Source organism: Ambystoma mexicanum, chromosome 3q (assembly GCF_040938575.1).
Source record: "Ambystoma mexicanum isolate Mex_15411 chromosome 3q, UKY_AmexF1_1, whole genome shotgun sequence".
In the NCBI taxonomy this organism is placed as follows: domain Eukaryota; kingdom Metazoa; phylum Chordata; class Amphibia; order Caudata; family Ambystomatidae; genus Ambystoma; species Ambystoma mexicanum.
In genome coordinates, this window is record NC_090926.1 from 589,221,662 (window position 1) to 589,248,541 (window position 26,880).

General features: G+C 47.7%; 1 protein-coding gene across 2 annotated transcripts in view; it reads right to left on the bottom strand.

The window, feature by feature from the left end:
- Positions 1-26,880, bottom strand: part of ST13 (ST13 Hsp70 interacting protein) — a 196,357-nt gene that overhangs the window by 48,776 nt on the left and 120,701 nt on the right. For both annotated transcript variants that reach the window (XM_069654418.1, XM_069654419.1), the window contains exons 5-9: positions 22,696-22,762; positions 5,046-5,130; positions 4,664-4,774; positions 4,133-4,235; positions 3,687-3,803 (exon numbers count right to left, since the gene is read on the bottom strand). In XM_069654418.1, the coding sequence (XP_069510519.1) occupies positions 3,687-3,803; positions 4,133-4,235; positions 4,664-4,774; positions 5,046-5,130; positions 22,696-22,762 (483 nt within the window). The remainder of the gene's footprint in view (positions 1-3,686; positions 3,804-4,132; positions 4,236-4,663; positions 4,775-5,045; positions 5,131-22,695; positions 22,763-26,880) is intronic.

Here is a 26,880-nt window from a genome sequence, read left to right on the forward strand (position 1 = left end):
ATTCCCTCCTGGCTGGAAGGGAAACACTCGCTCTGGAGGCCGATTCCTGTGAACCCGCATCAACGGCCTTCGCTAGGGAAGCCACTGTTAGGCAGAATCCTGTGCAGTGCCCTTAGGGACCACTACACACAATTAAGACTACAAGTGGCAATACAAGTTTTACCTTTGGAACAAGCCTGTACTTTTATGTTAAAGCGGTAGCAGTAGCGGAGCAGCCAGACTAATCAAGAGTATATGAGCAGTAGCAGAGATTACACAAAGGGACGACAATTACTGTGACTCAGACACTGACTCAAGGAATCGGGTAAAAAAATGCAAGTACATTTATTTTTAAACCGTTAGTTATAAACGCAACACTTCTATTAATTCAAAATCACACGTAAAATACACTACAACCAACCAATTCACTTTGGTACACTAACTCAAGGTAAGTACCCTATGTTTTAACGGACTGTTGTGCAACAAAAGACGTTACCGGGAATACGTATGCGATCACTTTTTGACAGTAATGACAGTTTGGTCTTACTAAAGAAACGCGTATCCGCGGCAAGAAATGTTACCGGGAAAAAACAAACTTAGCACCCGAGTTAACCAGAGAGAGTTGAGGGCAAAAATCACAGGCAATACTTTTGTCAAGGCAGACAATCAGAGAACACCAAGAGTCAATAGGCCGGAGCTAGTGTTAAGTGGAACCGGGTTCCTGTTGTCGAGGATCACACAGTCGGACAGTTCGAGATTCAAAGTTGCCAGGAGTACTTTGATATTGTCAGAGGGAGGAGGGAAGACAAGGGCAAGCCTTGGAGGCGAAGAAAAAGGATTCACCCCAATTCTTCAAGCAGAACACAGTACCTTATTCAATGAAGAAGCTGGTGCCACGGCAGTAGTTCCTGGTAGTGTCCTGCAGACCCACGGTTCCTGGAGCTTCGGTACGAAGGACGTCGAGGGGTCTGCACCACACAGGGATGAGTCCGGCAGCAGCGATGGTTAATAAAAGGTGCCCTCCTTAAAAACAGGAGAGGCTCTTCAGATGGCTATCTGGACCACTACATCCGTGTGCAGCGATTTCGACCAAGAAGATCCTCTGGTTGTGGAAGATGAGCTGGTTATCCCCACCAGGCTCAAGGGAAGACGACTCCGGACTGGATCTTCTCTGGTCGAAGGGTAGATAGCTCAGGACTGCAGCAGGGCTTCACCGGGACGGGGTAGTTTCAGCAGCCTTCTTCCCCGCTACTCTTTGGTTCCTTGTAGTTCCATTGGCGACTGACTTCTAGCCCACGAGACCTGCCTTTTAATGCGAAAATCCCCCATTCACACAGCCTGGCTATCAATCACGCAGCAGGGGGGTTGTACAGCCCGGACAACCACCTCAGCCAATCATGGCAAAGTGTGACTTGGGTTTCCTAGGATACCCTATGCAGGGGGTGACTACACCCCTTCCTCACATTCTGCCCACCTAGACAACCAGGCGCCTGGAGGAGGGCTTCTAGGCAGAAGCCCGCCAAAAGACAGTCAACAAAGAAGGCAAACCTGGTTTGCCACACAAAGTAAACCACAAGAAGGACTAACAATATTTGGTCAAACGGATTTAAGCTTGAGGCTAATATAATAGCCTAAAACAATACCACGTTTATATAGTATAATCGTGGTAGAAATGTTAGGGTAGATACTACTGCCACCAGCCAAGTCTAAATGTTAAAAGAGCGAAACAATGCTCTAGGAGGTACAGATAAATGACTAAGTAAAGTTAATGGCAACTTTACCTTTTTCTGGGGGACAGTAGTTAGCCTCAGAAATGGAGTCGGTGGGAAGTCTAAAAGACAACCCCGTGTCACTGCACTGAAGGTGCTGTGTAACGCACAAAAGGGGGCTACTGATGTGGTGTACTCCAGAGTCCACAATCACAAAAGCAGATGAAATACACACGGCAAAAACACAGGTAAGAGTGGGAAAAAGAGGCACACTCTTACCAAGTGAAAAAAAAAATAACTCCAGAAATCCAGCAAAGCTGCTGGGGGACTCAGCCATAAAATGAGAATTTTCCCTAACAGCCACCACTCCTTCAATGGAGGTTTTCGCCGGGTGAACTTGGGGGCCTTGACAACCTTGGTCGGGGACCTTCACTGTGGGGGGGGGCACCACACCCCTTTGGCCTTCTCCGTCGAACCGACTGGGACTCCTGCCCTGGCCGGCGAGGAGCCCGCCCCAACGGCACTCCCAGTGCCCACTGACTTGCAGTGCTTCCCCTTCTGTTTGGCCCCCATCGCTGGAGCGCCCTCAAAGGTCTTAAAATACTGCTTGGATTTCTTGCAGCTGGGTGACCGGGGCTCACCTGACTGGAGCCGATCCGCTAACGGCGGTCCTTCATGGTGCGGGACACCATATCCTTGCAGGACGCACAGGCCTACTCCACGTGAGTCTGGTTGGTATGCAGGCAGTAGAGGCACAGGGAGTGCATCGTCCAGGAAAATGTTCCTTAGGCCGCATCCATGGCAAATCCTGAACAGAGGCGGTGAGTCTCCTTTATCTTCAGCCATGTCCAGGCGGCGCAAGCCTCCAAGAATCTTCTGGAATCCTCCAAGAAGTGAACTCAATGAAAAATCGCCCTTGAGCGGTGAATAAAGTTCGGAAAAACGGGCCCCCGTTAGTCCGATGATGGATCAATGGAGCTTGAGGCTCGATTGACCGAAAAGAAATTAGAGCAAGCTCTAAGAAAAATCTCAAATGCTGTAAAAAGCTCGAGAGTTATAGCACGAGGACTCCCAACACTTTCCGTGCTACCAAATCAGAAGATGGCTGCCAGAGGAGGGGCTTGGGTAGAGGGCAGTCATTGGCTGGGGCTGTATGACCAAGAGGCCAGTGATTGGTTGTTTGGAGAAAGACACTTCAGAAGTGAAACAGATTTTTTTTCCTTTACCGAGGATTCATAGCCTGACAGGAAATATTCATGAGCATGTGAATCCATGCCAGACCCCATGCCTGAGAACTAAGACTTCACTGTGGTCCTGCACTGACGGTGCTGTGTGCCACAATGCAAAGATGCCGCCTATGGAGTTTGTCAGACTCCAAAGTAAAAAAAAAATAACAGTCCAAATAACAGAAAAATACGAGAGTGGGGAAAAAGGTTTGTCTCCAGGTAAGAAATTAAAAGTCCTAAAGTCCAGCAAAATAGCTGGGGGTCTCTAAGGTAGAGAGGAATTTGCACATTTCTGAGGATTCTCCTTAATGATACTCTCCCTTGCTGGTGAGTATGATGTTTGAAACGTACTGAACACTTACTGGTAACAAATGGCAAATGTTTTACAGCGTGTGGCTGGCCTATGGGTATATCATTGCACCAAATATGAAGTGTGCTTATGGTGACATGCGCCATACTACTGAAAACAAATTCATATTTTGTCACACGTCACCATGGGGCGCATTGATTTCTATTAAGTAGAATATAAACTAAGGAACTATCCCTGCAGCTCTAGTGGGATCTTTAAGCACTTGCGAAGCCAGAGCAGTAAATGCCAAAAGGGAACAAAGGGAGTTTGAACTTTAAAAAACAAATGGGGAACAGAGGAAGATGGATAATTAGAGGATAGCCAAAGTGTAAAAGCATTGAAATCAGGTTACTTGGATCAGATGCAAGAAGAGATTTGGTCTCAGAAGGCAAACATGCATGGCCAGCCGGTCTCGCTTCTCACCCTCTGTGCTCGCTCATGCTCCTCCCGGGCCTTTCTCACTCGCTCTTTTCTTGCGTTCAACTCCTTCTCCTCCCTCTTACGTTCATATTTCCTCCGATGTTCAGCTATCTTCAGTGCCTTTGAGGGGAAAGTACATAATTGAGAGCTGGATTTGACTCATGCTCATGTCCAGCAAAGAGGAAGTACAGGTGCAATACAGCCTACGCCTTTTCAGCAACAGTGCATTATGAATGACAGTGACTGACAACTTCTTTATAGGGTCACCCTGCCAAAATAACAGCCAGTGTCAGCATAATGACATTTATAGAAGACTTTGAGAGAACAGTGCTGGGAGTGGATTACCAGCATGCAACACTAGAAAAAAGATACATCAACCCTCCCATGAACAAAACTGCCAGCAGACTGCATTAGGGACCTTAAGCCCAATACAGAATAAACACCCTTACCCGTGGCTGCACCTCCTTTAGCATTGCACTCGTGTCCTCGTCGTAGTCAAGCTTGCACGCCATCGCCAGATCGCGGGCTGCATCCTCCCAGTGGCCCAAAAGCCTGAGAAAAATAAAGTAATTTGAGAACCATGTCACAGAAGACATTGTGAATAGTCATATTTGGTGGGGTTGAACAGAAACAAGTCTTTTTACTGTTATGAGGTTTGCAAGTCAAACTCCTCTTTCAATATGCATTAATCCACATTCAGCTGGTTTCAGGATCCAAGCTACACAAAGAATATACAATTCCAGCTTACTGTGTCCCCAGGGTTCGTTCAAGAGAATACGTTTAGCTTAATCTCACAACAATGCAGAGTTCTACAGCTTATCCAGCACTACCCAATCCTTCCAAATACTTTCCTAGGCATGGAGTAGCCTTTTCATAAAGCCCCTGCCCTGTAGCAGCAGCATTCAGGATCAATCCAATCAGTGTGATGCAGATATACAATTAGTCATCCTGCCCTGTAATGGAAGACCGCACTGGTTTACCTGTGAGCTTTTCCTCTCCACTTGTAGGGCTGTGCAGAGTCTGGGTTGATCTCAATGGCTCTATTACAATCCCGGATTGCAGCATTGGGTTTCTCAAGCTTCACATAGACACTACAGGGGAGGAAGGGTTTGAAAAAGAAGCATTACTGAAAACAGAGCCCCGATCGCTTATCACTTCCAATCAGAAATGTTTGCCACCCCGTAGCAGGTTTTGAAATTATGTTACTGATCTTCAAGGATAGATGCAGCGCTGTGCAAGATAACCCGATTGTGCACGCGCAAGACTTAAGGGCAGTGACTTCACCAAAGCACACCAAGGGGACATTCTTCTGTATCCCACACCACACCTCCCCATAAACATTACACAACACCTCAATCTCACCTGGCTCTCTTGGCATACAAGATGGCTAGACGAGGGTTCAGCTTGATGGCTTCTGTAAACAGGTTGATGGCACCCTTCAGGTCCCCTGAAAATAGAGTTTTAGAATTGGTGCACAACATCGAAGTTTTATTGCACCTGGTCTAATCCGACAGAAATTAAAGTTCAAGTACTCCACTTGTGTTAGGCAAGAATTGATGTAGTAACCCTGTTTAAGACTACACAACACTTGTCCTCTTGGTATTAGGTAAACCACCTTTTGGTATAGGCCTGTCCTACACAAGTCAGTGTGACTGAGCAGCAAGGTTTATCACAGGAGGGGTAAATGATCGCTGTAATCGCAAATACAAGTAGCCAAGTAACACACTCGGTTTCAATTATGACACATTACTTACCCTAACAGCATTTCTGATGATTGTATCAGCTTAGCTTCACATGCTGTGCATATATTCCGACATCCAGTGTTAACCGCAGAGTATTGCATCTTGTGTTTCGAGGATCGAAAGGGGACGTCGACATGGGCGTGCCTGCAACACTATCCCTAACGCGATGTGCAGTGTACCCAAAATCCCTCACACGTTGTGGTCCCTCCGATTGTATTTTTTCTGCCCTGGAGCCTAATGCATATTGTGAGTGCATAAAAGAGCGAGTAGTAAGACGTCTATGTTCCTTCCACCCGAGCAGGGAGGAAGGGTGGGTTGCATGTGAATCTAAGCAGATACAATCATCAGAAGACATGCATTACTCACCGTAATAGCATTTCTGATTGTATCTGCTTAGATGCACATGCTGTGCATACGGTCCGGCATCCAGTGGTAACCGCAGAGTATTGCATCTTGTGTTTCAGGGACTGAAAGGGGACGTCAGCATAGGTGTGTCTGTAACACTATCCCTATTGTGACGTGTAGTGAACCCAAAATCCCTCATGCGCTGAAGTCCCTACAATTGTATTTTTTCTGCCATGAGGGAGCCCAAGGCCATTGTGAGTGAGTACATAAAGAGAACGTAGTAAGACGTCTATGATCCTTCCAACCGAGCGGGGAGGCAGGGTGGGCGCAGGTAACATATACAATCATCAGAAATGCTATTACGGTGAGTAATGCAGGTCTTCTGATGCTTGTTAATCTGCTTAGTATCACATGCTGTGCATAGACTAGCGAACAGTACCCAGAGTTGGAGGTGGGTTATGAGAAGGAACAGTAGTGAAAAGATGTCTTAATACTGCTTGTCCCACCTGAGAATCAGATCTAGAATGAGTGGCCAGGCAACAGTGTTTTGTAAAGGTATGTACAGAACTCCAGGTTGCCACTTTGCAAATGGACTCAAGCGGAACATTTGCAATGAATGCTATGGAAGCCCCAGAGTGGTGTGCGCTCTAGGCTTGAAGGGCAGGTCTCTCTTAGCAAGAGTATAACAGTGTGATGCATTTGACAATCCACCTTGAGATAGCTGATTTAGAGACCGGATCCCTTCTCTGCCAGCTGCCACTGAAACAAAAAACTGGTTTGTCTTCCTCAGTGGTTTCGTTCTTTCCAGGTAAAACATGACTGCCCTGCGCACATCTACTGTGTGTAGGCCTCTTTCTGCCATGCTAGTGGGATTCTGGAAGAAAGTGGGTTGTTCAATTGATTGGTTCACATGGAACTTTGATATGTATTTAGGTGCAAATATGGGATGAGTGCACAGAACCACCTTATACCTGTGGACTGTAACAAAAGGGTCTAGAACTGAAAGGGCCTGTAGTTCGCTAACCTTTCTAATAGAAGTGATAGTCACTAGGAAGGCCGTCTTATAAGTAAGGTCTTTTAGACTTGCTTTATGCATTGGCTCAAAGGGAGGTCCCATGAGTCTGTTTAAAACCACATGGTGGGGAGAGATTTGCATTAGATGAGCGAACCAGGGTTGGCGGTCCCACATGGGGGCCACCAATATCATGGTGACTGGTTCCTGGTGCATCTTGTGCACTATCTTGTTGAGTAGGGCAGTCCGGGGGGGAAGCGTAGACAAATTTCCCTGACCATGCTATCTAGAGTCCGTTCCCCCTGGAGCGGTTCTGGGGATACCTGGAGGTGTAGTCTTGGCATTGGGCGTTCTCCTGAGTTGCCCAACAGGTCGATCTCTGGGAAGCCCCATTCTGCAAAGACGTTTAAGACTATTTCTTCGTGTAGACGCCATTCGTATTCTAAGGGCAGTGGGAAATCTCTGCCGAGCACATCCGCTAGAAGATTGAGTTCCCCTGGAACGTGCTGGGACAACAGGAACATCTTGTGTTTGAGAGGCCACATCCAAATGTTTTGGGACAGCTTGGATAGCCCTGGAGAGTGTGTTTCCGCCCGTTTGTTTAGGTAATACATGGCTGTGGTGCTGTCAGGACCAGAACTGTCTTCCCTTGTTGCCGTGTCTGAAAGGCCTTCAGTGCTTTTAATACCGCTAATAGATCCCACAGATTTATAGGGTTGGAGGCTACTTGTGGGGACCACACTCCATGCACTGTCTGCTGAAGTAGGTGAGCCCGCCGACTCCATGAGAGATGAGTCTGTTGTGAGTGGCTCCCACTGCAGGGTTGGTGAAGGTCTTCCCCTTCAAGAGGTTTTTGCTTGACCACCACTGCAGAGCGAGAACGAGGGCTGGCGAAACTACCAGATCTTCCCATTGTTCGATGGCCTGACACCACTGGCTGTTGAGCTACTCTTGCATGGGACGCAGACGTGCATGAGGAACTAAGTAAATACAGGACGCCATCATCCCTAGCAGCCGTATAGCCTTGCATACCGTCACTTCCCGACTGGCTACATACTGAGGCATCTGAAACAGCATGTTTTGGACCCTCTCAGAGGGGAAGACAAGGTTGTCTCTTGTCCGAATTAGAGCCCCTAGAAACTGTTTGACTTGACTGGTGGTCTAAGCTGGATCTTTTTCTTGTTGGAGAAACCCAGAATGAATAAGAGGTCTATTGTCTTCTGAGTGTTCAATAGCCATGTTTCATAGGATTCCCCTGTTATGAGCCAGTCTTCGAGGTAAGGAACGGATTGTCTGCGCAGGTGAGCTGCTGCCACTACCAGTACCCTTGTAGACACCCTTGGTGCCAAGGCAATGCCAAAGGGGAGTACTTTTAACTGATAGTGCTTGTCCTCTATCATGAATCTTAGGTACTTTCTGTGCGCTGGCAACATTGAAATATGAAAGTATGCATCTTTCATATCCAGTGTTGCCATGTAATCTCCCCGTTTCAGCAGTGGGAATACTTATTGCAAAGTGACCATACAAAACGTATAAGGTTTGACAAATTTGTTCGCTGGGCGCAAGTCTATTACAGGGCGCATGGTGACCCTTTTTTGGTACAAGGAAGTACTCTGAATAAATACCCTTGTTTACTTGTAGAATCGGGATGACTTCTATGGCGCACTTTTCTTGAAGGATCTCCACTTCTTGTAGAAGGATGCACAGGTGTTGGAGTCTGGTGCCGTGATTTTGGTGGTATGAACGGAGGTGGTCGGTAAAATTCTATGCAGTACATGTGGGCCACGGTCTTGAGTACCTACTGGTCTGCCGTTATCCCCTCACATGCTTTAAAGAAAGAGGTGAGGGGGCCCCCCCCCCCCCCCAACAGGGGTGGCATGGACTGGACTCTGATCCGATGGTTATTTCTGACCTGAGGCCGGGAACTTCTGGGGCTTGGGCCACGCCCACTTCCCTTTCCATGCTGCTGTCCTCTACGTCTATAGGTGGTGGTGGTGGTGGTGGTGGTGGTGGTATTACATCCTTGTGCCGAGTTCCAGTTATTTCCAGAACTGTACTGGTTCTGTAGGGAGCAGGATTGCCCACAAAAGGACCAGCGGGAGCCACCCCCTCTGTTGAGAAGTTTTCTGGGTAATCTGCTGAAGGGACTGGAATGTCTCATGTTATTTTTTGGCTGTTTCCAGGGCGTCGTCCACTGCTTTGCCAAAAAAGTTGGTTTCTTCAACAGGTTTATCAGGGCAGCCTGGGTCTCTGGTTTAAACCCAGAGTTCCTCAGCCAGGCATGTCTATTAAGCAAGGTTCCCTGTGCCAAGGTTCTTCCTGCTGTTTCAGTAGCGTCTTAAGTATTCTTAAGCACATTTTGATTCACCTGCTTGCCGTCTGATATGATGGTGAGCATCTTAGCCCGCAAGGGTTCTGGTACTTCTGGAAGGCCGCCTTCCAGCAGGTTTCATTGGACATCCGCATAACTAGCCAAAAAGGTGGTATTATTGGCTATATGGGTGGAAATAAACAGCAGCCGTTGTAACCCTCTTCCCCAACGCATACAGCCTCTTCAACTCCTTATCGGACAGTGCCTCTCCTGTTGGCAGGGGTACACCCGCCTGTTTTCCAATCATGGTAACCACTAAAAAATCTGGAGTGGCATGGCCCTCAATGTAAGCAGGGACAGTAGGAGAAGGGGCGGAACAATTTCTCCACCCTGGGGTTCACTGCTCTTGTTTCAGCTGGTTTCAACAATGAGGGTGCCAATCTTCTTTTGATAAAGTTTAACTAAGGAATAGCTTGGCTGGCAGGGGGCTTTTCTTTGATAAAGTCGTCCACAAAATCAGATTCTGGCACAGCTTCTTGTGTGGCTATCTGAAAATGTTCAGCTGCCTACTTCAAAATGGCATTAAATGCCATTTGATTGTCCACAGGGGAGACCTGGGGGGCTGGGGTGGAGGGGGTATATCCATGCATAGGGCATCAGGGTCCGGGGTAGTAACAGGGGACAGCCAAGGTTAAGCCTCAACCTGGCGGCTATCATCCCAATCGTCCATAGGATCGGCAAGGTCATCCATATTGTAATTGTCCCCAAAGGGGGCATCATCTTGCACATGTGTCCACCTGGACCAGTGAGGTCATGGGAATAATCATCACGAGGATCGTCAAAGAGCCGTGGAAACTTGGCCATGGGTGTAAAGGGAAGGTCCTCCCTTGGCCTCTTGGGAGCAAGCTTCTCAGAATAAGTGACATTTCTCTAGTTTGTCCATGCACCCCTCAAATGTCTCCTTGGTCCATGGGAATGAACCAGAGGGGTTAGAAGGGGGGCTTAATTTTCCTCTGTGGAACGGTGAGATGTATCCCCAAGCGTGCGAGATCGGGACAAAGGACTCGCAGAATAGCCCTGGCAGGGTTCTGAAGGCTGTGGCGCGTCTTTCGGCGCATTCTTGGGTCGTTGTGTGTGCCTCGGCATGTCCTTCGATCATTCTGCCGCGTCTTTCGACCTTTCATTCGGACTAACCGCCGAAGCGATCCTAGCGATGCTATCGCTGATGTCCTGGGCGAGCCGGAGGCTGCGCAGTGGATTTCAGTGCCACTGGGGGCTTAGGCGGCATCTGCGCGTCCTCCTGGAGCGTCTCGACCGCCAGAGTTTTAGTGCTAGCGCTCTTTGTCTTTGAATGCCCAGTTGCAGGCCACTGCTGCAGTTGTGGGGAAGGCTGCCGATCATTAGGATCAGCGGTTCCCGTCGAAGTTTGACAGGTCCGTTGGCGCTTTGGCACACTGATGCCGAAGCAGAACCTTGGGTTGGGCGTTTGGTGTAAACAGTTTGTGCGTCCTTGCCGCCGGGTGTTTTCCCCATAGCATGACTCGCGTCGTGCCTGGTGGGCTTGGGGACGGACGCTGCGGATCGAGAACTCTGCCGTTAGGTCAATGGCTTCCGATACAGAAGCGGCCCACCGCTTTAAGCGGCGCTCCTTGATCGTCTTTAGACGCTGTAGCTTACAAGCTGCCAAGGTTGTTTCGTTGTGGTTGAGGAAGACAATTGTTGCACCAACGGTGCTAGTCTTTCCACAGGTATTTGGCCCTACACGGGGGGCAAAACCTAAACGGAGTGTTGTCCATAGCGCAAGACGGGTACAGCAATGACAAAACCCAGGGAACAAAGAGGGTGATGGAGGAAAGGCATACTTGAAAGAATATGGCCACCCTAACCCCTCTCCCTACTATAAGGGCCGGCCAGAAGGCCCGGCCCCATGGACGGCAGCACTGCCGGATCAACAGGCCGTCAAAATGCTGCAGCAGTCTTCAGCGATGCACAGGATTCAATCGTCAGTGACTTAAGAGAATAAACAACCAAAGTCGCTAATTATAAGAATAACGCAATCTTTTTCAGGAGCTCTAGGGCGACCAGTAATCTGGGTGGAAAAAACAATGAGGGACCTCGACATGTGAAGGATTTTGGGTACACTACACGTCACGGATAGTGTTGGAGGCATGCCCATGTCGACGTCCCCAAATTGGTCGGTAGGGATATCATCAGTGAGGTCATAAGACGACTCCTGAAAGTTCTTCTGAAGTTTTGCCACAGGAGTAAAAAGGCTCTCCTCTCAAGGCCTTTTGGGTGTGAACCTCACTGAGAAATCCACAAATCTAACCTATTCATACACCTCAAACTTCTCCCTGGTCCATAACGAGTAGCCAGAGTCATCATGGGTTGCAAAAGGCTCTTCTAGCTGATCTCTAGAATGTCGAGATTTTTCATTTAACGTCAAAGAGACACTTGGTTCTCTGAAAAGTCTTTGAGGTTCCGATGGTTCTGGCGGGTCTTCGGACGCGTCCTTAGGCCCATCTTTAGGTTTCGACTAGTCCTTCGACCGTTCTCCTCGATTTGCCGCCGAAACCATCTTATTGATGCTTTCAGTAATACTTGGTGTAACAGAAAAGTGTTTGGACTGGGCCAGCGGCTGCGCAGTTGGTTGCGGGGAGGACTGCCGACCACGAGTATCGGCGGGCACTGCCGAACTATCCGGTGTGCCCGTTGACGCTATGGACCGCTTCGACTGTTTTGTCGAAGACAGACCGGGGTTTGTGTCTTTAATGTGGGAAGAATGTGCATCCTTGTCGCCGGGATGTACAGTCCCCATAGTTGTTCCTAGTGGTGCAGGGGACAGATGATGCGGAGCGAGAGCGCTCTGCCGGGAGGTCAATGGTCTTCGAATTGAAGCCCTGGTTGTCACTATGCCCTTTGGCGGCTGCGGGGGACCTACTTTTGGCTTGCAACATTCCGTTGGCTGCCCACCGCTTAACACGGCGCTCCTTTAGGGTCTTGGGACAAAGGAGCTTGCAAGCCACACAAGCCGCCATATTGCGTTTAAGGGGAAGACACCTATTACACTCTTTCCACAGGAAGTTTGCCTTCCACGAAAGACAATCTAAATGGAGCCCTGTCCATAGCGCAGGAATAAGACGAAGGGAACAAAGAGGAAAGGGAAAGGCATTCTTAAAAAGGAAATTTCTACCCCGACACCACTCTCCCTACTGTGTAGGGCGGCCAGAAGGCCCGGCCATGTGGTTGGCAGCACCGACAGGATCAACTGCCGTTGAAGGTCCATAGTAGCAGGCTTCGGCGGAGATCAGGAAACAGCCGTCGAGGGAAGGGACGGTAAGATAAGACAAAATCAACCAAAGGTCGATAAATATACCAATATAGCAATATCTCTTGAAGTGCTCCGCATAAGGCGGCCAGTACACTGGCCGCAAAACAATTTTTTTTTATAAATCCCACCCCCCCCCAAAATAAATAAATTAGAGGGACCTCGACGCAGGAGGCATTTTGGGTACCATACACGTCAGGGATGGTGTTGCAGGCATGCCCATGTCGACATCCCCTTTTGATCCTCAAAAGACAAGATGCAATACTGTGCGGTTACCACTGGATGTCGAACTATATGCACAGTATGTGATTCTAAGCAGATTAACAAGCATCAGAAGAACAAGTTACTTACCAACTGTAACTTTCTTTCGACTGGATGTTCCTCCCACGTATTCCTCATCTTGTGATAGACTCCCATAGCAGTGATCAATTTGGAGAAGGGAGTACTAGTCTGTTTTCACGGACGGAGTGAAGTACCGCTCTGGCAAATAACCCCTCATTGGAGGAGGCAGTAATGCTTGATAAAGGTATGCATTGATGCCCATGTTGCAGCCGAGCAAATATCTTTTGCAGGGACTCCCCTCGTCAAAGCCGCAGAAGTATCCATTCCCCTAGTGGAATGAGCACGTAGCCCCATCCGGTGGGTCTTTTCCTGCTAATCTGTAGCATTCCAATATAGCCAGAATGATCCAGCGGGATATAGTTTGTTTTCTCACAGCTAACCCTAATTTGCGACCTGTGTAGCTCACAAAGTTGGTCATCTGGATGTAATTTTGTCATTCTTGAAATGTAAAAGCTGAGGGCCCTCTTGGGGTCCAGCCTATGTAATCTCTCCTTTTCCCAAATGAGGAAAATGATAGAATGTTTATAAAATAATTTTCTGTAACAAATGGAAGTCGGAAACTACTTTCGGTAAGAAACAGAGTTTACCCCTAAGAACTACCTTATCCTTCTAAAAGATGCTATATGCAGGCTTACGAGAGAGCCTGTGGTTCACTAACCCAGCGGGCCGATGTTAATGCCACAAGAAGGACAGTTTTTAGTGTTAAAAGCCTCAATGAACAGGAGTGCAGAGGCTCAAATGGTATACAAGTTAGGAATTTAAGAAGCAAGTTTAAATCCCAAGTTAGAACATGAAACGGTATTGGTGGATATACATTGACAAGTCCTTTCAGGAACTGTATTAATGTAATTTTAAAGTAAGAAACCTCTTCCGAGGAGCGCTTAAAAATGGACAGCGCAGCAAGATATCCTTTGATTGTTCCAATCTGGAGCCCCAGATTGGCTAGATGTAACAGGAAAGAAAGCACCACTGGGGTGCCACATTGAAAAGGGTCCACATCCCTATCTTTGCACCATTTACTGAACTTGTTCCAACAACACCAGTACAAGGATTTTGTTGCTGGCCTTCTGGCCGAAAGCAAAATGTCCATTATGTCATCCGGAAGATCCCAATCCTTGTATCTCAACCTCTCAGAAACCATGCATTTAGGTTGAGCGTCTTGACCTCTGGATGGAGAACCAGACCTTCCTCTTGCGAGAGAAGATACTCTTTGTGGAAGACGTACTGGAGGGCAGATGGACATGTCCAGAAGGTCCGGGTACCACGTCCTCCTGGCCCAGTCTGGGGCAATTAGGATCATGGTTTTCCTGAACTTTCTCAACCTCCTGATTAACTTGAGGAATCACGGGGACTGGAGGGAACACGTACAGCAGGGGAAAATCCCAATCCACCACAAACGCGTCTCCTAGAGCTCCTCTCGGGGGAAATTCCCTCGAGTAATACTGATCGCACTTCCGGTTTTACGTGGTTGCGAACAGATCCACTTGAAGGGTTCCCCAAAGGGCGAAGATCTCCAGAAATACTTCCTGCGCTAACTCCCACTCGTGGAAGACTGCTCTGTCTGCTCAGAGTCTGCCGCCGTGTTCTGCTCTCCGGCTAGGTGAACTGCCAATAGAGGGATTCCTTCTCGTATTTCCCAGAACCAGTGCTGCATCTCCTCTCTGCACAGAGGTAGTGATCCTATACCTCTTTTGTTGAGGTAGTACATGGCCACTGTGTTGTCCGTCAGTATCAGGACTTTCTTTCCCTGTACAGAGGGGAGGAAGGCCTTCAGCGCTAGTCTGATGCCCTCAGCGCCAACAGGTTGATGTGTAGTTTGGACTCCGATGGAGACCAATGTCCACTGATTGTCAGATCACTGGTGTGAGCTCCCCACCCCGTGAGTGAGCCGTCCGTTACTACTGTTATCTCCGGCCATGGTTGCCAAAAAGATTCTCCCTTGTTGTTGCAAGCCCACCATAATAGATCCTGAGCAACTGCGCTCGGGACTTGCAGAAGATCTGACATATTCCCCGAGAATTGGGACCACTGAGTTCTAAGTGCCCATTGGAGGGATCTCATTCTCAATCTGGCCTCTGGCACCAGAAAAATGCAGGATGCCATGAGGCCGAGCAACATCAGAAAATCGAAGGCCGGCAGATACTGGGCTTGCTGGAATTTTGTTACCATCTGCTGGATGTGGAGAGCTCTTACCTCAGGCGGCGAGGCTTTGCCCAAGGAAGTGTCCAAGACTGCTCCAATAAATTGTAGCTGTTGGGATGGTATCATGTGGGACTTCTTGAAATTGAGGGAGAAGCCCTTCTTTGGGATGAGAAAATAAGGGGAGTACCAACCTTTGTTCCTCTACACTACAGGTACATGTTCTATTGCCCCTTTCTCCAGCAGGGTTAAAATGTCCTGCAAAAGGAGCCGGTCTGGAATTTTGGTAGAGCTGACTCCCGGTGGATGATCGTGAGGTCTTTTTAGGAAGGGAAGGCAGCAACCTTGAGTTACTGTTTCCAGTGCCCAAGCATCTGAAGTAATGCCCGGCATTCTTTCAGATGCTGAGAGATTCTGCCTCCCACTGGTGTTTTGTATGATAAGACCTCAGAGTGATTTGGAAGCGGCTGCAGGAGCGGCTGAGGGCATAGATGCCGTTGCTGAAGATGGCTTTGTAGTCTTTCCTCGTCCACCACGAGTGACATTCCTTTTGCCCCTTTGAAAAGTATGTCCTCGTCCTCTACCAACAGAATAGTATCGAAAAGGGTGACCCCTCCAGGAAAATGAGCCCGAATAGGGTTTCTGAGGCTGTCGCATGGAAGCACTAAGAGATTTAGCTGCTGCTTTTGAGGTCTGTCGTTTTTCTGAGCTCTCAGCCTTACTACCAAACAGCCTCGAGCCATCAAATGGCATGTTGAGAAGTCTGGTCTGCACATCTGGTGCAAACCCCACCTTTCTCAACCACGCAAACCTGCGTAGCACTGTGCTCGATGCCATGGATCTGCTAATACCATCAGCAGTATCCAGTCCAGACTGGAGACATTCCCCATTGCCTCCTTCCCATCTGACTATATTCAGGAAGCCTTCCCTTTCCTCGCCTTCCGGAATATGTTCAGCCGCCAACGATTTGCATTACCACAGGGTATGTGTGAACCTGGCCAGGGGTACAGGTGACATTGGTTGATTTCAAGGCCATGCTACCTGAAGTAAAAACTTTACGAGCCCAAGCATCAAACCTTCTTATCCTCCCTATCCAGAGGTATGGTTGGGTATGCTGTCTGTCTCGAAGTAGTAGCAGCCTGAATAATCAGACTTTCTGGAGTAGGGTGTCTATTTAGATATTCTGGATTAGAAGTAGAAGTTCTGTACTTCCTTGGAAGATTGCTGTCTACTGCAGCAATGTTATCAGGTTTTTCCCAGTTCCTTTCAACTGTCCTTTGAAGCGCCCTATGGAAAGGGAGAACTGGATCCTTCTGGGGTCCTCGGACTATTATGTCCGACATATCTTGCTCAAAAGTAGGTGAAGCTCTTCCCCAACCCATATATTCTATCACCCTACTCATCAAATTCCTGTACCCGGAGTCTGCATGTTCTGCAGGATCAGGTGCAGCAAACGCCAATTCAGGTGATGTGTCAACACCACTAGCAGAATGTAGAGTTTCGCAGAGGTCTCATTTTAGTTTCAGAGTTTATGAGTTCCTCTGGAACTTGTCTAGTGCCATATTTTACTCCAAAAGGAGTGGAATCTTCATCCTCCGAGCCAGATTCTTCAAAAATTGAAGACATGGACCTAAAAGAAATCTGACTTGGGTAAATGTGTAAACCACCTCTCTTCCTCCTGATTTTTTGTCGAAGGAATAAAGGTTTTCTTCGAAGGCGTCGAAGGAATCTTCGACACTCGACGAAGTCTTCGATAAGGGCGTTGAAGATAGTAAAGGCTTTGTTGTCGAACCTGTCGGCGCCAACGAAGTTGCACTCGACCTCGACAACTTCTGCTTATGAGGGATCGGAAAAACACTCTATTCTCGAGGATCTCTTGACGATTTGTCCATTCGAGTTTTATGGGTTCTACTGGGTTTTAGCGCCGTAGTTCCAGACTTCCCCGTGTCGTCCCATGGAGCGACCGGGGTCTGGCTTTTCTGAGGTTTCTTTGAGGGGGTTGAGGCCGCATTCTCAAATACCCGCATCATTTTTCTTCTAAAATGTTCCCATTTTGTAGGGGAATCTGATCTTGTTGGACATCGAACCAATTCAGTCGATGTATCGGATGACGATGGAGATCTAGGTCTCCTTTTTAGTTTCTTAGAAGACGAAGAAGATAGTCTCGATCTACTACGAGATCGGGATCTCTTCGAAAGTTTTTTTATGATGTTACGATTCCTTTGAATCGGACGATTTCTTATGCTTTAGACTAGGCCTTCGAAGTGGCCTTTGACGCCTCCCACCCCACCGCTAACTTACTTTTCCTCTCACGGAGCGCCTTCTCCGTCCTCGACGGACAGGAGCCACAGTCACCGGTTCGAGGATCTGAACCCAGACACCAAAGACAGATACGGTGAGGATCGTCGACCCGCAGTCGATCCACTTCTTAAACCCAGTTTTGGGTGTAGAAGCAGTTGATGACGACATTTTCTGACAGAAAATGTCAAAGCGTGCCGTTCACGAGAGCGAAGCAATCGGAAAAACGGAACTGAAGCCAACGGGCACGGCTCGAGCTACTTATACCAACAGTGACGTCGACACGGAATGGAGCCCGTCGAGGGACAATCAACGCCACGACCTCGAGCACAGCGCCCTCTGCCGAAATTTTTTTTCCCGAAGCAGCAAAGCTGCCGATAACGAATTATCAAAAGATGAGGAAACGTGGGAGGACACAATCCATTCAAACAATAGTTACAGGTAAGTAACTTGTTCCTTCTCCAGCATGGGGTCTGGCATGGAATCGCATGCTCATGAATAAAGAGCACATAGCAGTACAATATTATACAACCACGCAAGGTGGCAAGGCTCAACAGAAGCAAACACTCTTACCTCCGGAACAGGCTCATCTTCAAGCGAACAGGTTGCGTAGCACTGCTTGGCCGGCCCTGGACTCCTCCCTGAAATACCCATCAAAGCAGAATCTTGTGAAGGTGTGCACAGACTTCCACGTATCAGCACTGTAGATGTCCAGCCGGGGCACACCAGACAGGAATGCCATTGTTGCAGCGACTGCTTTAGTGGAATGGGCTCCCAGGCAGCGGTCGGTGTGCCAAGCAATGACAGTGTGTGATGCAGCCGGAGAGCCACCTGCAGATGGAAGCCTTGAACAAAGCCTTCCCATGGTTCACAGGGCCAAAGTTCAAATAGTTGAGATGTCTTCTGGAAACTCTGCGTGCCACAGAGCTTCAGCGCTTGCGCCATATACAGCGAGTGCAAAGTCCTTGCAGCCAGGGACAAAGGTCTTGGAAAAAACACATGCAACACCAAAGGCTCGTTGATGTGGAATTCTGATGGCACCTTTGGCATGAAAGAAGGGTGCGTCCACAGCACCACCCTCGTGTCATGAAAGGTCAGATAAGGCTGTTTGCAGGAAAGGGCCTGGATCTCACATACCCTCCTGGCAGAGGTGATGGCCACAAGGAAAGCAGTTTTCCACGATAGGAACGAGAGGGGCCTAATTCATAGGCTCAAAGGAGGTCCCCATGAACCTCATCAGTACCACGTTGAATTCCCATGCCGGGTAAGGAGCCTTCACCAGCGGAAATGATCAAAATCGTTATTTGGAGGAACTCCTTGAGACAGTGGGACCAAAGAGAAGACCGTCCCAGAGATCTGGTGTAGCGGGAGATAGCTGCTAGATGCAGCTTGATGGACGTGTGCGCCAGCCCCGCCTTCGCCAAGGACAAATACGGGTGTATCTGCAGACTCATCTGCATCGGGCACCACGTTGCAAAATGTTTCCATGTGTGCCTGTAGCACTTCAGGGTCGACGCTTGAGCCCTGGCAAGAACCTCCCTGCAGTCCACTGGTAGATCATATCCACTGAACTTTGAGGCTGCAGGAGCCAGGCCTTCAGGTTCAGCGATCCTGGGTGATGTAGGATTGGGCCTCCATTGCTGGCGAGCAGATCCGCGACCACTGGCCGCTTGACAGGAGGTGAAGTCGACAGGCTCAGAAGGTCCGGGTACCAAATCTGCCTCGGCCATGCCGGGGCGACAATCATCCTGCATCGGCACAGTTTGAGTTGATTGACTACTTGAAGTAGCAGCGGCAACACGTACAGTAACAGGCCTTCCCACATGAAGCACACACCCCCTTGCTCTTCGGCTAGTGGAACCTGCTTGCGAATCTCTGGCATCTCTGGCATTTGGAGTTCGTCGCTGTCGCAAACAAATCGATCTGGATTCTGCCCTACTTGAGGAAGAGGCGGTCTACTTGATCCTGTCGGAGCTCCCACTCGTGGCAAGAGCGCAGCTCCCTGGTGAGGGTGTCTGGCGATGGTGTTATTGACTCCCGCCAGGTGGAAAGGAATGAGGAACCCACTTCCCCCAAAAGCCTTGAACGGCCCCTGTAGGCCTCTTGGGTCGTAGATCGGGAAGGTTGACGGTACAAAGATGACCCTTTGCCGAAACAGACTGCCAGATTTTCTGCCAAAGGCAAGAAAGGATGGACGATGCTGCTGAAGAGTGCCCAGGGCACGGGCACTCTCCATGTCCGTCTTAATGGCCTGCAACGATTCATCAACTGCTTTCCCAAAGAGGTTGTCTGTCGAAGGGCATGTCCAGCACCCTCGTCTGGACCTCGGCGAAAGTTGGTGGCCTTCAACTAACCATGACGAAGGGGGCAGAAACTGTTGCCCATCGGTCGGAATCCAGTGTCTGCGATGTCCAGGGCCGCAGTGATGGCATGGTCCGATGCCACTGCGCCCTCCTGGAGGATCTTAAGCGCCTCGACCCACTGGTCAGGCAAAAAATTGCAGCAGCAGGGCCATATTATACCAGAGCTCCCTGTTGTATCTTGTCAGGATCACAAGTGCATTCACTGCCTTGACTGTTGTTGCCGAGTAGATCACCATCCTACCCATGGCATCCAACTTCTTCCCCTCGCTGTCCGGGGGTACAGAGGCTGAAGATTAGGGATTATAAGACCTCCCTCCTCGCAGCTGCCGAGGCCACCGAACCCAGTGGGAGGGAGGGTTGGGGGCAAGGGGGATTGCGACCATAGGCACTTGGGTGCAGACTCCGGCACCCAGTACTACTTCTCCAGCCTATCCCTCTTCGCCAGGGTTGAGGCTAGGTTTCTCATCAGCGCCAGGCCCTCATCCCAAACGTCATCCAGGAGAGGCACCGCCAGAATGGTGTTCCTCTTGGCCTCACATCGTTGGTAAAGTCACCCTTCCTTCTTGGAACGACCCCATTTCTCCTGCGGTGGGGGTTCCGAGAAGCCCTCGGTGGTGGATAAACGCTGCCGTCGTCTGTCTGTAGTCGCTGTGTCTGTCCCCTGTATCCCTAGAGGGTGGAGGGCATGTGCGGCCGTTGATTAGGCAGCGGAAGGTGCAGTTTTCTCTTTTGCCGGCGGTGGTCCCGGTGCCAGAGGTCTGGATCTCCGGCAACAGGGTGTTGAGAGCTGAAAGGATGCCCAGCGATACGTTCCTGGGAGGTGTCATGGGGGCTAATTTGCTGGTCCCAGTGCCCACATCATCTGCAGCGGTTTTCCACCTCAGCGTTTATGCAGTCATTCCCCACGTCCTCCGGACCGTGTGAACGGACACTAGGTCCTCCTCGTCTGAGAACAAATATCCATGCCCTGGAGCACGGTTGAGGCCTCCTCCCCTCCCCCCCTGTGCATCTTGAGGGGTCGGTCTCGGATTTAGGGATGGCATCCTCTTTGGTGTTTTCTCCCCTTGGGGGTAGGGTCACTCTGGGCACCGCTGGGGTGCCCAGGACCAGGTGCGCCACTTTAACCATTTGAGAGGGCGGCTGCCACCATAGACAAGGAGGACTTTGCCTGGGCCACATGGGCCTTCAGAGGCAGGTCGGACACCATTCCCTGTGCCTTGGTCTTCTCCCACAGCTTCCTGGGTTAGCAGATATCCTCTACGAGGAGTAGCTGGAGCTATGAGTGGAGATTGAATCACGCAGTTAAAATGGCAGCACACAAAGATGAGCGCATTGCGGTGCTTGGCATAGTCTTGGTCCCCCACAAATGGGAGCACCCTCAAAGGACTTAAAACCCGCTCCTCAGTTGTCCGGTTCTGGGCGTAGCATGCCCCTGCTTGCCATACAGGGTAGAGGCCTTGGCGTTGAGCCACACCGCCAACCTACTGTGATGATCCTTGACTGTGCGCTTGGAGAATTCAAGGCAAGTTTCACAATCTGCTTGCCTGTGGTCCGGATGGAGACAGGGACGGGGAGTGTTTATCCTCCACAAACGCATTCCTATATCCGCACCTGGAGCAGAGCTTGAAGCGGGAACCTCAACCTCCCTCCTCCTCCAACATGGTCCAGGGTGTGGTGTAGGCCCGATGGCCTTCTGGAATCTTCAATGAAACTCGATGATTCTTGCCCTTGAGAGGTGCTGAAAGTCGCTCACAAACTGATCACTGCTTGCCGGTCAAAGGAGCGAAAGAGCACACAGGCTCTATTTGACAAAAATAGAAACTTATCGAAAGTGAAACTTTTTTCTTTCACAGAGGATTCCCAGTCTGACCGGGAATATTCATAAGCATTTGAATCCATGCCAGACCAGATGCTGGAGAACAAGGATGACAGCATACAAAATATGTCTAAACTTTTCTTTACATTCAATATCCTAAACGTAACCTAGGATTCCAAGCTTGTCGCCAGGAATATTCACATCATGTGAATCTATGAAAGATCCAATGATCGAGACAGTAGGTCACTCAAGTACATTAAAGAGAAATTAACAGGGAAGCTCAAAGGGGCAACTCAGACCAAATGTTATAGGAAACTATACCTCCAATCAGACTATTGAGAGACATAAAGTCACCCATAAAAAGAGTACAAGACTAGTTGAGAGGAAAAAGATTCCCCCTTCTCCTAGGGACAAGGGAAAATAATCACCAAGTCCAAGCAAAAGGTTCAAGAGTTGAGGGGTCAGGATGATGCATCACCAATATGATAATCTTACCCAACAGGGAGGCCAATATAATATGGTGAAAAGTAAAGATGAAAGTGTGGCCAAACCCAATCAAGGTAGGTAAAAGAGCGGTAAGGCTTAGACTTAGGAGGGCGAGTCCTGCAGCAGGTGGCTATGCCGCGACAAGCACAGCCCCATACAAATGTATTTGAGGAAATAAGCAGAAGCGCTTCACCTACATTGTTGGCGCTTCTGTGGGCCTACTACTGGTGCCAGAGGCCAGTGTGGTCCTTTCCCAAATAGGAGGTGCACTGTCTTGTCCTTATAGTAACCCATGGCTTGCCAATTAGCAGCAGACACTGCAGAAGTTGCGGGGGTGGGGAGGAGCAGAAGTGGGATATAACGGAGACAGCTTCTCTTACGGTGCCAAAATAGTCACTGAGCCATAAGACATGCTGGAGGTACAGTTGGAAGGCAGGCTAATCACAACTGGGCCAGATGCTAATTTTTCATAGAACTGTTTCATGATAACCGCAAGCTGCCCTTTTCGGCTCATCTCTTTGGAGAACACTTTTGCTTCAGGCGTGAAATCTTGCAAGGCACTGCATTCTGAACTCAACTTGTAAAATGCTCCAAGGAGTGATGACCAGTTTTGACGTGGCATTTGCATGTGTTACTCTACAGAAATTGTAAATTCCATGTATTCACTCCTTTTATTTCTCCACAAACCTACCCCAACACCATTCTCTCCAGCCCCAGTTTGGTTCGGGTTCCCTTGCTACAATTGGTAGCATCAATTCAGCAGAAAATATTAACAACCCTCCATTTAAAAAGGACACTAGCTGCCACTGCTATTATCATGCAATGCTCACCATCTCCCAATGCGTGGATGGCCATAGACTTCTTTTCATTGGCTAGGTCCATCATCTCATCAGTCACCTAAACAAGAAAACGAAGACAATGAAAAAAAATAACTTTTACTTTGAAGTCTCACAAGGAAGTTGGACAGTCAAGGGTTAAGGCTCTGAGAAACTAGGCTCAGATGTAAGGCGTGCAAGCAGCTATTTACATGATGAACTTGCAAGTTAAAACTGAGACCGCATGAGACAGGACAAGGAATTTTGTGCAGCGCTGCTGTGCAGATTAGGATTTTTCTAGCACCTAGATTAAGGCATCAAGGACCAATCCACATCCCAGCTACTCAGTACATTGCCGGACTCAAGGGGTAAGCACGGATGAGCCATTAAGACTATACTCACAAATAAAGGAGGCAGAGTGGAAAGGTTGGTGCATGGCAGCATACCACCACATGCAATAAAGCAATATCCACCCAGTATCATTATGAAACTACTCAGATTCGCCAGAAATTGTAGTAGGTACTTTACAGGTAGCTGAAGGCTCTAGTCTTTCAGGGTGGTGGCTTTGCCATGCAGCTACTTAGGTAACCTTGTAGCCTCTGAATATGGCGCAGGTTCGAAAGTTTAGATGCGGTAGGATGCTGCGATCCAACTTTCTGCAGTCATTATGCAAAGAAGTCTGGTACCTAAACACAATGTAATCCCATTCAATGACCAGTAATGCTATTCCAATGAGACCCAAGTCCTGAGTTGCGCAAGCCAGCTGTGTCAGACTAGTCAAGGTAAGGTAGCACCAGTGTGGTTCCTCTTATGTTCCATAGAGGACAAGAGCATGGAGCATCCAGCAATACTTTGCTTCTGTGATGTGCTACCAAACAGCAGAGTCTATTAGGCAAGTCCATCTAGCTGCTTTGGAAAAATACCAGCATTTGGCAAAATGTATTGTGCCTACACCCCATATTCTTATGCACCTTCAGCCCCAAAGCCGGCACACTGCAACATTTGGTGGACAGAAAAATCAAGAATGATCACTACATATGTTAGGAGGGTTTTTCAAAGTCTCTGGGATAGACATGTAAGAAACCTTGCTAACACTAGGTTGGATTTTAAAACCACAGTTGAGAAAGCCACTCTCCCAAGTAGTCGTAACCAAGCAGCAAAGCTGAACTAAGGAGAAGGGAGCAGTGTAGTGTAGTACAGTACAGTTAACACTTAGGATAGCTAAGTAAAAAACCCTACACAGGTAAGTTATACAAATACCAATCTTTTATTACAATACTACCCCTAAAATGCACCTTAGATATTTAAGGAAAGCAAAAAATACAGTAGAACATACAGAGTTCCTAGTTATCTGTACCACAAACTGGCTTCGCAAAATGTTTTAAATTCAAGGTCTGCACCCATGCAACTCCATGCAGAGTTCAAACATCTCATCACTGCTACATTGTGCATCATTCCAGAGTTGATATGCAATACTACTTTTGTTGTATATGTACTATGCCATCCTTGCAAAAAAATGGTATCTAGGCAGCAATACGTGTATATTGATGATGATTTTACAACATTTTAGCGCAATCAAGACATCCGATCGGTCTTATCCGATGCCCAAACCTTTTAAAGAGTTTCATGGCAATGACTCCCAGCTGTTAACATTCTTTGGAGTGCCCCAAATTCCTATCCATCCACGAGGGGGTAACAGAACAGTTTATTTTTGAGTAAATAAGACGGAGCGAATGAGTAGTTTTCATGGATTACGAAGAGAACCCAATTCTTTTATTAATACATGCTTTCTCTTAAAGGATACCCCGTCTCTCCAGCTTTCGGTAGTAGCATGTCAGAGGATACGTTCAGGTAAGGATTAGTTTAGTTCTTAAATGTCTTTGCCTTTTCCCTGTGTTCTTTTCTCTTATTTTTAACAATCTCTAAAGGTATTTCTCCTTCCCCTGATCCTTTCTCTCGTTTCCTTTCTTTATTTCTAACCTCGGTCTCCGTCTTCTCCTTTCTCTTCTGTTCCTCTTGATCTCAAAGGAATCTGAATGACAGCTACGTGGTGAGTCAGGTTGATCCTTTTCAAACAACTTGTTTCAGATTATGCATGTGGCATTCTTAACTAACTCCTTTTTTATTAGAGACAAAAAACTTTTCCTCAAACAGTTTGCCATTTAGTGATTTTATTTCTTCTGTCTGTCAGCCTTCTGATCCCCTGTTTAGGGTTTTCTCCTTCCTCCGACAACACATCTCTATTATATTGGGACTTGCAGATTAGACTAACGCAACGGCGCATACTTCAACTTTGCATGGCAACAACGTTCGCCCCTTCTCTATTCAATTTCCTTAACTGAAAAATGCAACTGCGCTTGTTTTCCACAGTGCATATGCGTCCAGGATCGCCTGCTTCTCATAAAACGTTTCCCCTTCCAAGCGCAAGGGCGCGGTTATTCTCTCAGCTTTCAAGCCACGACACGTTCGCCTTTCATTTAAGCCCAACTCAGGCTTCAGGCGTCCGGCTGCTTTTGTTCAGTTACGGACAATGATCGCCTCCTTATTTAAGTGTGACTCGCTTCCCTTAAGGGTTTGGTCGTATTTAGTCACAGTTCTCCTACTGCGACAACGATCGCCTCGTCGTTATGCTCCTCTTCTTTTATGAGTGCAACGGCGCCATCAATTATTGTCCTTCAATGGCGATTACAATTGCCAAGTCCTTACAGTATGAAACGTCTTCTCCGGCACTCATCGGGCAGCAAACCTTGACAGCTGAGAACTGTCGAACTCCTCTAACTCACTCCTAATACGCCCAGCTGTAACGGTCGATCTCCGTTTCGTCTCCGCCGTCCCTTTTCTCCTAGGTAACCAAAAGCATCGCATTCATTAGAGGAAAGGCCATACATGCAGAACTTCCTGTATGTATAACCTAAGCTTTCCATTAACATGACTAACCCTGTGTAGTCCATTAACATCGTCACAGAGTGATAGAATCTTAACATTTTGCAGTTGCAGATTAGGTTAATTTTAGACTTTGATACTAAAGTCCTACATGGCCACAACATTGATCAGGAGTTACACACCTTTATCGGAGTTTGAAATGTTTTGTTTTATCTGCATCAATATATTAACATTAATGTATTTCAGATGCATTCCCTTCTTTCTTAGGATGTTATTTGCTGGATGTTTATTAATTATAATACTATATTCTGTTTTCATAAGCTTACTTTAGGTTTAGTTGTATAGTGATCTCAGTTCCATTATAAGTATTACCTTGATGCCGTCCCTTTATGATTATGAAACTGTTCAACTACAGTTTTGCAGGCGTCTTACCAGATAGTGCAAATTCACAGTATATTGTAGAATTTTAATTGTTTTAAACTTTATCGGTATTGGTTGTCTGATTTTTGAGGCCCTAGTAATCTGCATACCCCCAATTAATTGTCTTAGTGTTATCAAACCATGTGCACTTTTTACTATTTAGGCTGCCTTCAATAGTAGATTTATTGGTCCCAACTGGGCAAGAGATAAAGCATTTCTATTGGATTTTTATTAAGAGCTGCTATATGCACTTGCACTTTGTATTGCATACGCACTTTAAAGCACTTAGATAAGTTCTTTTGAAAGCCGCTATTCGCATTTGCACTTCAATTTTAACACCCAATGATGTAACCAATGATTGTATTTCATATACTCAATTGCCTTTTTATGTATATTTTATCCAAGTGTGAGAGGGATATGTTTAGTGTACAATGATATGCAGATTTTCTTTTAGACTATTTAGCGATTTTATCAGTTTCTTTCATGGTGCAGCATGTTGAACCTTCCCACTTACAGGTATAAGAACTTGCATGTATTTCTATAGTCATACACCTCTTTAATCACACCGTTTTGTTTATTGCAAGTGCTTTTTTATATTTTTTTTCTGCGTGTGATAGTGTATAATTTTGAAGATGACATTTGCATTTGGTATTTTCCTACGACATGATTTGTGTTTTATGGTGCACATTTCTGGTAATAGCCCACTTGGGCTTGAAAAGTATGGTGAATAACCATTTCCAACATGGCTGCCTGCATTTAATGTATTTCTGCTTCCATTCAACAGTTGAATGTGGTTAACAGCGAAGCAGGACCGGGATGTTTTATAATGCCTTTTGGGACCACTTTAACGTGTTGTGAACAAGTAGTCTGCGAATGCTAAACTAGTCTTTCCTCTGT